This window comes from Brachionichthys hirsutus, chromosome 15 (assembly GCF_040956055.1).
Source record: "Brachionichthys hirsutus isolate HB-005 chromosome 15, CSIRO-AGI_Bhir_v1, whole genome shotgun sequence".
NCBI classification, from domain to species: domain Eukaryota; kingdom Metazoa; phylum Chordata; class Actinopteri; order Lophiiformes; family Brachionichthyidae; genus Brachionichthys; species Brachionichthys hirsutus.
Window position 1 is genome coordinate 6,314,556 of NC_090911.1, and position 12,254 is coordinate 6,326,809.

The 12,254-nt window shown below is 42.5% G+C and overlaps 1 protein-coding gene across 1 annotated transcript; it reads right to left on the reverse strand.

The window, feature by feature from the left end:
• Window positions 1-2,539: 2,539 nt before the first annotated feature.
• On the reverse strand, window positions 2,540-8,644 carry pcmtd1 (protein-L-isoaspartate (D-aspartate) O-methyltransferase domain containing 1). The gene is made up of 5 exons (XM_068749053.1): window positions 8,338-8,644; window positions 7,826-7,928; window positions 7,450-7,621; window positions 3,468-3,591; window positions 2,540-3,198 (listed from the first exon to the last, which is right to left on the reverse strand). Exons 1-5 carry the CDS (start codon window positions 8,642-8,644, stop codon window positions 2,822-2,824), a joined length of 1,083 nt encoding a protein of 360 aa, XP_068605154.1. The 3' UTR covers window positions 2,540-2,821.
• Between the last annotated feature and the right edge of the window lie 3,610 nt (window positions 8,645-12,254).

The following is a 12,254-nucleotide window of genomic DNA, read 5'->3' on the forward strand; positions in this document are numbered from 1 at the left end:
AAAGTTCAGTAAGCAGCATTGAAATTTTCATTCATTTTCTGACCCGTTTTGTCCGTTACCGGGTCGCAGGTCGTGCTGGAGCCTATCCCAGCAGTCAACGGGCGAGAGGCGGGGTACACCCTGGACAAGCCGCCAGTTCATCACTGGGCCGCACACAGACACTCACACATACACACTCACACCAATGGGCAATTTATTGTAACCACTTTACCTAATTTGCATGTTTTTGGTGGCGGGAGGAAGCCGGAGAACCCGGAGAGAACCCACGCAGACACGGGGAGAACATGCAAAGTCCTCACAAAAAAGTTGCAAGTCGGTTTCAAACCTGTGACCTTAATGTTGCAAAACAGCGCTTACCACTGTGCTGCCTGCTTTGCAATTTATTAACTGAAATTGAGTCACAAATTTTGGAACCGTACATAATTCAGAATCTGAGAGTTAAAGCTGTGATGGTAGATGGAAAAATTGTCCTCAAAAAGTCATCATGGCCATCGTCAAGAATGCCAGCGGCACTATTACTCCAGCTGCTACTTTATCATTTCAAGGGCAAATCATTTCACTCCTTGACAACAACGGACATACATGAGTAACACAATGAGACACTAAGAACATCAACTGCAATGATTAGAAGAGGCATAATGCAATTGGGTCCTTTATTTTTGTACCAAAAACATTTAAGGAGAAACATTTGACTTTCAAAATGAAATGGACACACTGTGCGAAACCAACCTGGGCCTGATAAACAGCAAAAAACTGTTTGGGCTCTGGACAAATCAACTTAATAGAAAAGCACAGAATCATGTTTGACTTGGTCTTTGCTGGGTCTTTGTAGTCAACTCCAATCCACATTAAATGTAATCACAGCAGTCCCATTAACTTTGGTGCAAGGTGTGACCGGAGACTTTAGGCCCCCTGCGTTCAAGTACTTAATGTTCTCTCTAATTAACAATTATATTAGGATGATGGTGTAGAAACTGTTGCAGGCCTGCAATCGGTCATCCTGGCAATGGGACTATGTTATTATTGGTAATTAAACACAGATAAATTATTCCAGACTTGTAAAGCTTTCTAATAGATGTGGAAAAAAAATATTACCTAGTCACTCAAAAGACAAATAATAGAATAATCGCCCGCGTTTTATAACAAAATATTCTTCACTACATCAGAACAAAATGACCTACAGCACTAGTATATCTCGTCTATCTAACACACAGCAGTGGCGTTTTGAGCTACAGAGTTCCCAGTGTCAAGATACAGTACAGCCGATCGGCGCTACAACAAACCAAATGCAACTTAAACTGTATGCAGACTCATGACAACAATACGTTTATTGAACTTTTATATTGAATAGAATTCATATCACCAACATTAAACTCAACGTTAAGAATACTAAAGTACGCAAATCAACAAAATGTCTAAGTCTGTGACTGTAAAAGCACGAAGGAAAGTGAGACAGCCATCAGCTTCCTTCCTCTTTTCACTCTGGAATGATTTTTCAGAAACATCTTGTATGTAGTTTGGGGAAAGTCACAGATGTCCTAAAGTGATGGGGATACATTGGCACTTAAAAGCCATCACTATCAGGGAAATTCTGCAAGCAAATTGTACTTTGATTAAACAGGATTTACATTTCAAGAAGTCCAGTCCACAATAAAAATTATGCCCCCCCCCCCCCAAAGAAAGCCACCTTATTTCACACAAGAACTGTAGAGTAAGGTGCTTTACTAGACGATTCTCCAGTCCAGGATAAAAATAAAGGCTTCAAAATACCCAGAGATTCTGATTTGCATTGTTGTCCATAAAAAAAAAGAAAATGTCTGTACAAACTTTAAGCCTCATCTCAAGGCCAGCTAATCGAATAATATTTTACATCCTGTTTAAATTCTTTTGCCTGAACATTTCCAGAGTCGGTCACCTGGGACATCACCTCCAGTGATCAATCATGAGAAGTGGAGCAAAGTCAGGAAAAACCGACACATATAGTATAATTCATGCATGTACTCATAAAGAACATGATATCTCCCCTTTACCAGCTCCCATATGAGAATTAAAAGTGTACATCATCGCCGAACGCGCATCATCAGCTTGTCGTTACTACAGTTCTGACACGACTGATAAAAATGTGTGCATCAACAAAGAAGAAGAAACAACGGCTCGGACGCGTCCCATCGCGTGGCATGTCAGCCATCCTGATGAAAAGTGAGCAAAAGCAAGAATGTAAGCTTCCCGTAGAAAAGTTTAAAAGGTGCCCAGTAGAAAAGTAATGAAGAAACCTAGTCCCTCCTGCAAGATGATGATTTACCAAGAAGTATGCAGAAGAATAATGACTCAAGTCCCATTTTTGATTAACCAAACACGTCTTGCTCTCGGATTTAAAATGAGAGGACGCGGCTTCATTTCCCTTTCAGCATCATCGACACTGAGATGGGCCTAAAGCTTCTTAAAAAAAAAAGAAAGGGGCAATAAATGTCCATTTTAAGAACTTTTTTTTTTTTTTTACAATTTTCAATCTGCAAACGTCTGCAGAATTCCTGTCATTGTGATAAAGTCTGAATCTCAAAGGAGGTCTCTGAAACCATGTATACTTCTTACAGATATATTTATATTTCAAAAAGGAAATCCACAGACAATAATAGCTCATGTCAATCATAACATTATTGTCCAATAATATGGATGATGTCTCCTCCCGATGCAGTCCCGCCCGCCATCAGGATTTAATGGAAATAATTGCTACATTTGTACTGAAAATAGTGGGGGGGGGGGGGGGGTGAAAGGTAATTCAGCAGGCGCTGCACCCATTAAGGGCGATGGAGTCAATCAGTCATTTCTCTCTGTAGTACAACAAATATGCTTTCAGGGACTCGGGCAGCGGTAAAGCCATTATCTGGTCTCTCAACAGGTTCACCTGCTTGAGGATTTCAATGTCGCCAACGTCTCTTTCCTCCTCCTCCTCCTCCACTTCCTTGTGAGCCTCCTCTGGCTGCTCCTCCTCTTCGCTCTCCACCATTTGGGGAATGAGCTGGTTTCCTACGAAAACATAGGTGCTGATGCGTCTGCGGCGGCAACGCCTGCGCTTGCGCTTCTGGGGAATCCTTTGCGCCATCCCTTTGCCCTGACTGTCCTCATTGGCCAGGTTTCTGAGGGTGCGGCGTATGTAGATCCGAGAGAGATCCTGGAGGCTGCGGACGGTCACCGGTGCTGAGGACAAAGACGGATGACACACCTCTTCATGATAATGCACCGGAAAAATGAGAACAATCTAAGCAACGGCGCCAGTCCTTCAACTAGGTCAGCACAAACAGACGAAGACGAGGCCGTCTCAGCATTTCACATTGCCGCAGGAAACGTCTCATCACGTTACTCTGAATTTACTCACTGACTTTAAAATGGGGTTTTTTTTCCCGACCAACACAGACTCTGTGGCTTTTCTCCTTTGTTTATTTGAGGACAGGGGCTGGAGAACTTACGCAAGTCAACAGTGTCAGGCCTCTCGCCATCAGCTCTGCTCTGCTGGACCAAGGGGGCGAAGGACACCGCCAGGATGTTCTTGCTCTCCCATGAGCACTGGCCGGTCCTCGTTATCTGGGTCAGCTGCATAAACAGACAAAAGCTCAACTCAACAGTCCCCCCCCTTATGAAATATGAAATACTGTATAGCATTCAGGAGCAAGTCGTGAAAGCTTAAACCGGTTCCTTCCAAGTGGATGAATTTTTCATGTAGGTGAACTTACATTTTAGCTGTCGTAGGGATTTTTAAAACCTGCTAATGCTTAGTGTATTTTAGTGAATTAGTTACTAAATAAGATAGTGATGTAGCTATACTAGATATACTTTTACAGTTATACACACACACACATGCACAGATTTGCCTAAGGTTTACCCCTGATCGCCAGCAATGGCCTTAAAGAGTTGACGAAGAGTATCAACACTCTGTATTGACAGCTATGCATGACAATAAATGGACCAGACACAAGGGGCTGATCAAATATGGATGCATACAGTGCTGCCACGGCACCACGGGAGACACGTCTTGGTGTCTCGGTACATTTTCAAGGGAAGCTTTGAAACAAGTCAGAGCTGAATTCTCATGAGCTCACAGTCGTCTTACAAGGCAGAACTGCTTACCGTGTTCTCACGCAACGTGAAAGCGACAGTTTGTGATGGTAAAGCAGCTCTAAGCTCCTTTGCCAACAGCCGCAGAACAAAGAGTGCGATGTGGAAACATGGAGGAGGAGAGTGACAGAAGGTTTTCCAGAGTGCTGTCATTCTGTTTTTAGCTCAGGTTTTAGTCTCAGGTGAGGCTCCAGGTTTCAGTTCTAATGCAACAGTATGGTATGGTGGGACTAAAACCATTACTCATTTGACTGTACTGCTGTATATGCTGCTGCCATAAACCCTATTGAAAATTGACACCTTATAAAATAAAAATGTCTGTTTGATTCAAATGAAATGGGAATAGGTATTTAGCATAGGAATTCAAATCAAAGCAAGTCCTAAAAACAAGTAAAAAATATTCAAGGGCTCAAAATTAAAACCGAAATTCATTCAAGACATTTCTAAGAATGTAATTCTGCTCATGATTGCCTAATACTACTGTAGCAGATATGCTAAAGGCATTGCTTCTATAAACGCTGCAGAGAACCTCAGACAGTAGAAAACCTGATGCAACTAATTGTCTCATCTGGGGACTCGTTAATTAACAATCCACAGTATAAATAGCGATCGTAACATAATTTAATAAGGCGGTGGACTCAAAGTATGGCAATGAGCGGTATGCAACATTCAAGTGTCATGCAACATTAATACCAGCAGGCGGCCTTGAAGCCGGACGTAAAGTTCATTCATTCATAGCCTGCACGCCTTTCCGCACTTTCATTGCAGGTCTTTCTGTTTTTAACCGTTCGTGCTTAAAATAGCTAAACTAAATGCTCCGTGCCAGCCAAGGCTTATGGTAGGTGCGCTTGATAGTTTTGTGATGTGTGTCGATCGCAGTCGGCAGGCAGGGCCTGAAGGCTTGCAGGTGAGTGAGATAGTAAATCATTAATGAGGAAAAGACCCCTTGATGTTTTGGAACGTAGCAAATAGAGTAGTTGTTGCTTCTTTGCGCTAGTGCCCTGCTGCATCTCTGAAGACCAGGTGCCTTTTATTCAGGAACAATCCAACATTTCGTTGGCCTTCGTGAAGATGTGACATTTGTAATGTCTAATCGCTTCTAAAAAGCTTTCATTTTTGGAGTGGGAGAGAACCGGGCTTGTGCCGATGAGACCACAAAAAAAGAAGAAGAGAGGGACATTTTTGAAAATCAATCAGTGTGGACGATGTCTGACTGTAAATTATTCCTTTGCCATTTCCATCTTACAAAAGTCTCTGATTGAAGTTATGTTCAGAGGCAGTTTGTACCCGACTTTGATCTGTTATGTCTAAAGAACGTAACTTCTAGAACCTTGGGAATAAAATTCCTCCACCAAACATTTAAATCTCAAAGTTTGCAGGTCTTTTTTCCTCTGCCAAAACCTTCTCTGCAACATAAAAGCAGCATGGCTTAAAAATAATGGTGCAGAGATTTCTATTGAGCTATGGGTGAACTGTACTACTGCGGATGGAATAAAAGCCTGTTCAACGTTTCAGTTCAGGTCATCCACTGGTTGTGCTTTCTGTTCCCGCTACGTGACAAGTCAAGTGACGAGACTCTGGGTCATCTTTTCTCATTGAGGCGGATGTTTCTGAGACGATATTACCCAGTTGCATAGCAACATATATAGTGCACAGCCTCATTGTGATACTAGAATGTTCCAACAACGTGTTAGCCCAGTTCAGACAGGGACCTGGTGTGCCTTCATCCAACCCTGAAGGCAACGAAGGCATAATGGAGTTTCAGTTTGTTCCAACTCTGAAGTCTGTGGAGGAGGAAACGGCACCAAACAGGCACCTACATGAACGGAGTGTGCCAGTATGGCAGAATGGGCGTGCTGTAATGATGCATTCAAATGGAACTTAAGCCAGGGAATTTAAATATGTGGTAGCAACAAGAAGTCCATGTTTGAGGAACAAGAACAGAAGATGACAGCTAAGCCGGGAAGACAGGGAAATATGTCAGATTTGAGGCTTGCTGTCGACTCTTATGTCACGACTGACAGTTTGCAGAATGGAGGCTTACATCGTGAAAGCAAACACCGACGTGCCTTTGGTCCAGTCTGATTAAATCAAAGGAGTCAAAGAGAAGGGAATTCATTTAGTGCAATGCATATCTGAATGAGGCTATTAACTAGGCCCTCTCCATTGCAACGAGCCCTCAGGTTCGGAGGGTAGTTGCAAAAAGATTATCCTGAGAAGTCAGCTTTTCATCACAGTTTAAAAATAAAATAAAAATGGCTTAATGCCATGCATCCGTGTCCTGAATACATTCCGTATTCTTCTCCTTCTGGGGAAGCTTTATTGAATCGGGAAGGAAGGAGAGTGGACTGGACTGAGTCCCCTGCTCCTGAGCCTAAGGACAGACCTTCATATAATTTATGGACATTTACATTGCGGTACAGACTGCCGATGTGCTGGTTCCTGTTCTCATCGGTGATTTGATCTTCAACACAACATTTCTGCATTAAAAAAGTCACTTTGAAACAGTGGTTTTATTTAAGATAGTGCTGTGTTTTAATTGGCCGCCTCCTGTAACTCCTGGGAGAGGAGTGAAGGAGTAAATCCGAGAGCATGGCTCCATGTAGTGTGAATGCAATTAGAAGTGCTCCCTTGCAATTTTACATTTGTGCATTTAAGCATATTGCTCCCTGAAGTCGCTTCAGGAAACACTCGGGTCATATTACTGAGAATATAAAGCATCCTCGTGCTGGTTCATAATACAGGGGGTTGGCGACTTACGAGCACAATTGGCTCAGAGTGTTTTGTTGTATGGGTGAAACCGCAGAAACTGTCAGACACTCGATTCGCTCACACGTTTCCCATGATGTCGTAAAAACACCGAGTAAACAGATCAAAACAACGACAGACGAGTGTGTCGTAAAGTCGAACAGGTCGTAAGTCGACGAGCCCCTGTATCCAACCCTGGAAAAACTTTGTCGTGCTTCAGATTTCTTTTCCATTAAATCCATTAAACAGGCCAAAATCTTTGACCATGAATGTCATGATATTTGCACTCTTCACTGGAAACTTTCCTGGCAATCATTTTCTTGACCAAATTCCCAAAATATTCTCAATGCCCTCTGCCTGACCTCACAGTCCATCCACGGATTTAAATACAATTTTTATTTATACAACCTTGTGTGTGCTCCAACCATGGCTGCTCAAATCCAAGGGGAATTTGTGGCTCAATAATGCATGTGAAAGTTACGAAACCAGTCGTAGAGGTCAATGCTATTTTGCCTTGTTTCCCCTAATGTGTCAGCATTTTGAATAACAATCTCCATTGTTGATGCTGCACCATTTCTGATGGCTTACCTGATCCTCTATAGGCATTACGAGAATGCCTCCAATTTTGAGCAGTACTTTCATGTAATTTTCATGGTCCTTCTGCACTCCAGCGCCGCAGTAGATGCGATCGTATTGATGGCTGTCTGGTGCGATTTCAAGGCAATTCCCCACCTGAAAGACGGGTTCACAGAACTCAAACCTGTGGAAGAAAAAATATAGTGGATGCATGCTCATCACCATGTCTGCAAGCTAAAAGAGACAACAGGACATAAACAACCGGTCAAATTAAAAAATATTTTCATTTGCATGACACACCTCGAGTAATGCATGCTTAAATAGGTGGAGTTTTTCTTAAAGGAATAGTTTGCCAATATGAAACATTTCTGAGAAGCATCCAACTTACTTATCGAAGCTGTCACTATTCTTTATGAATTCGTCCAGTTTCTCTCGGGCATATTCAACCACGTCTTTATGGAACTCAACGCCGTGATTCACGCCAAATGGCCCTGGGAATGAAGGCAAAGACATCAGGAATGATTTTCCATGAGCGACTTAACATGACTTGACTTAAGGTAACAGTTTTGATAGACAAATAATGTAAGAATTTTGCTTCTAGCAAGACTAGCACATTTGAGAATGTACTGCTTTATATAGAATTGTAAACTGGATGTATTGTTTTGGACCGTTAGCCCAATGAAACAGTTATTTATAGACACTCAATAAGAAATGATGAATTATTTCTCGCAATTAGACCGACATTTGTAGAATGAATGAATTAGATAAATCGTCTAAATACTTCAAACTGGAAACGCCCTATTTATTGGTGTTAATTGTCTGGCTTGATTTTTCATCTCAGCCCTTCCCACATATGGAAACCACATGAGAGAAGAAAAAAAAAAGGCCCGCCATGCTTACCAACGATAAGACCGACCATCGTGCTCAGGTAGCCGGTCCCACTGCCCAGATTGAGGAAGGAAAGTCCCGGCTGTAGTTTGAGGGCCTCCATCACCTCGGAATATATGCATGGAGCAGACAGGTGTATGTTTCCGTGCTTCCAAGCCAAGTCTTTGTAGGCACTGTCCCGGTAGCTGTCAAGGTAGTAGTCCCCTCGGTCTATCGCCCGAAAAGCCTGCTCAACGTTTTCCGTGCGAATATATTGGGCCTCCTTGAGATTATCAATGAGGTCATCATTATCCTCCCCGGCGCTCACGGCTCCCCCCATGGTGAAAAGAGAAGAGAAACACAGGGGATGTAATTCTGTATCGGGATGAGCGGTTCCTCCTCAGAGCGACATGAGATGAACAGCTGCTCGAAGGAATGTGGCCGCCGCAACTCCTCAAGCGTCTCCTCAGACAACGGTCATGTCCCGTCAGCAGGCGACCTGAGAGAGAGAGAGAGGACAAGAACACCTTGAGGCCACACGCCTGCTCAGAAATACAGAATCGGCTTCAGTGCAGATTTAAGAGGCAGATTAAAATAAAAATGCATCAATTTTTACGCATCTGGGATTGTCTTTTGATGGAATACTAAAACAAGAAAGTGGTGCAGAATGAGAAACAATTTTCTGCATCAGTTCGTCTCTGCATAAAAAAACATCATAAACTTAAGATTTTCGATGCATACTTAGAAGATAAAGGAAAATATTGAGGCTGCATTTATTGGAATATTTGCTGCAAACAATAAATCTGAAAACAACCCAACACGACAGTTGGGCATCGTTTGATAGCACCAGCACAGGAAGAGCAACAGGGTGAATCCTAACGTCTGTTCGATTGAGGTTTAAGGGCCTTGCAAGGACACAGACAGACCTTAATGTAACTTCAGGAATACTTCTTACTGAGAATTTTCCTGCAAACCCCAATGCTGAGGAAAAAAAGCTTTATTTGTTATTAAAGATAAAAGCAGGTATGGACAGTTTCTCTTTTCACTTTTCAAATCTCTGAAAAACAGAAAATGTGAAAGCTGCAGTGATCAATAATATCCAAGAGCACAAGGGGACGCCATCAACTCAAAGTGATCAAAATCCCCAAAGATTTGTTACTGACTGTAGAACGGTTTCATTTTTGGTGTTGTTGCAACTTAACACGTACAGCAGCTTCTGTTTGCCACAAATCCATCCGAGAGGATTTCTCACTTTCTGAATGCATGGCTATTCCCTTCTATTTCGTGTTACCCAAAGCAAAAGAGAACCACTACTAATAAGTGTGTGTGTGTGTGAAAGAGGTCAGCTGAAACGCGCATCACTTGAGATTTGAAAGTTACTGACATTGCAAGTACTGAGCAACTGACTTTGCTAAGTACTGCTGTACTTAAGTACCTCATCACAGCAAGCAAGAAGAAATTCTCAACACGTGGTGGTCTTTAAACATTTATAGATGCTTTGATAACTAAAAGACATCACACTGGCAAAGTGTCTGTGGAGATGAAGCCAGGGGAGACAAGCCTTATAATATCTCTGCCTTCTCAGCATATCCACGTCTGACTCAGCTAATAATACAGATTAAATTCAGAGGTGACTTTCTAGTGAGGTAATTTTCCAATGTTCTCTTTCTCACAGAAAGGGAATGCTGTGCATTCATATTAATGATGGGTCCTTTCATTATTAACTCACTCCTTAATGGTAAATCAAAATGAAGCGGTGTCGTGTTATTGGCTGCAGGATAAAGCTGCAACTCCATCCGTCTGACAGTAAAGAATATTGCCCGGGGCTTAACTAAACATCGTCTTCATGAAATTTGGCTAATACAGAAGCCATATGCTGGAGTCGTGTCTTTTGCCATGTTGGATTTTTCCAGAGGCACCATGTAGCAGGAGGAACAACCCCCCCCCCCCCCCCCCCCCCCCCCATGGGGGCTCATTATGAATGACAGAAAATTGACAGAAAGTTTCAGCTTTTTTTCTGACAAGTTGACATTTTAGCGTGACACATTTAATCAGAAAGTTTTTTGGCAAATTCTTGGGACGCCTACAGTGTCTTCATTTAAATACTGTTTCAATGGGTTTTCTCCCGAGCCGCATTTGTTTGGAGGCACGACAGCTTTCTTTGCTGCATCTTCTCACATGAGCTAATTGGTTCGGTGATGGTTGGGGTGAAAGTACACGCAGACAACCCTTACAGCGCTGCCCTCGCAACACGTTCCACCACCACGTACCACATTCAGGGCATCGTGACATTTCTTAAACTACTGCATTTAAATGAGACAACTCATCGTCCTTAATGAGGGGGACACAAACTAAAGGCAGATGCTCAGTTTGCCTTCAGCTGTACAGATGAATTTACATTTTTTCACATGGATGAAACATTTTGAGTTTATTGGACTGCCATTTAGTGGATGATGACGGATGCACCTTTCAGTTGCAGTCATCATGAATATGTACATGCAGTTTGACGGCTTGTATTCATGCTATAGTGTAATAATGGCTATAGACCAGGAAGTCACAGCTCAACACACACAGGGTGTCCTGGATTGAACCCGGGTGAGGATGGAAACTGCACTGACGCCATCAACAGGTTAGCACCAACTGCCTTGAGTGACGGCGACCCGGTAAAACCCCGTAGGATGCAAAGCAGGTAACAGATCCTCTGGCAACACCAGATCAAGTCTAGTGCCGTAAACTAATACCGAAGGCAAGCACCAAGAGGGACACGGCGCGGTTTCATGGCAGCGCAGAGTAAACTGATGGTTCTCATGGTAACCAGCTTGCACAGTAGAGATTCAGTTCCTGCAGCTCCATCTGCAAACACAGTTATGTTCCTACCTATTTGTGGGATAATTTATATTCGTCAAATAATCGCGTCATGTTTATGTAAATCTCACAATGAAAGTTTGATTAGTGATGTTGGAGCGACTAATTAGAACTCTTGTAAATCTGTTGTGTTTCAGAAAAACAATATTGAGTACTTAAGACCGGTTTGTGAACGTTCTGGCTCGGCTTCGCCACCATGGAACAGGCAAGCATGCTGGGTTCACATTAAAGAATAAAATGGCAGCCAACAGACTTCAGAAGGTGAAGTTTGGCTGCCGAGGAGATTGCGTGACAATTGTCTTTGTAATGTCAAGTGTAGTCGGACGTGTGCATAACAGGCTTTACAGATTCACAAAAGCGAATAGTTTGTTTGGTACATGGTGCCAGAAATGTGAATGAGGAAGCCAAACATGCCAGAGAATTCCTCTGATGATAAACACTAAAGACCTGCACAATGAATTGTAATTCAATACGTCGCTCCTGTGTTATTCCCGTTAGCGGCACAAACGGAAAACTGAGGATACCAGTGTTGGTTGGTCAGTCTGGTCATAATACACTTGTCCAGCACTTCATTTCACAAGAAGACACCTTTAAAACGAATGACCCGGTTCCTCTGCCGTAGATATCCACGGCAAGCTAAAGATAACTCTCGCTTATTTCTGTCTCTCCGAGCACAGCATTTAAATGTCCGATTTTACATAATATACCTCAAATTGTGAAAAAGGAACGTGCTAATATTTCCTGAATTCATAGTCCCCGGAGGATTGGATGGATCCTGATGACTTCCTGACCCCCTCCAACAGCGTGCAACCCTGGGGTGAACCATTATTCATAATCTCTCATTTTGTATTCGCCTGTGCAGCGTTTAAGCTCCAGACCTTCAACAGAGAGAAAACATTGTCCTTTTTTTTTTTTTTTTTTACACATTACATTTAGGGAGAGTGCTCTGAGTTGGGATAAAAAACGATGGGATAGTGTGATACATTTCTACAGTTATATTGACATGAATAATACAAGTGAAAGGCGACACTCTCTATGTCGGATACTCAATGATTTTTATTTGATGCATATCGATTCGTTTGAAC

Coding starts and splice junctions, on each gene's coding strand:
- pcmtd1 (XM_068749053.1), bottom strand. CDS start 8,644: ATGGGGGGAGCCGTGAGCGCCGGGGAGGATAATGATGACCTCATTGAT. Junction 7,622..7,825: donor AATAGTGACAGCTTCGATAA/GTAAGTTGGATG, acceptor TTTCTTCCACAG/GTTTGAGTTCTGTGAACCCG. Junction 3,199..3,467: donor GCCTGACACTGTTGACTTGC/GTAAGTTCTCCA, acceptor CTTTGTCCTCAG/CACCGGTGACCGTCCGCAGC.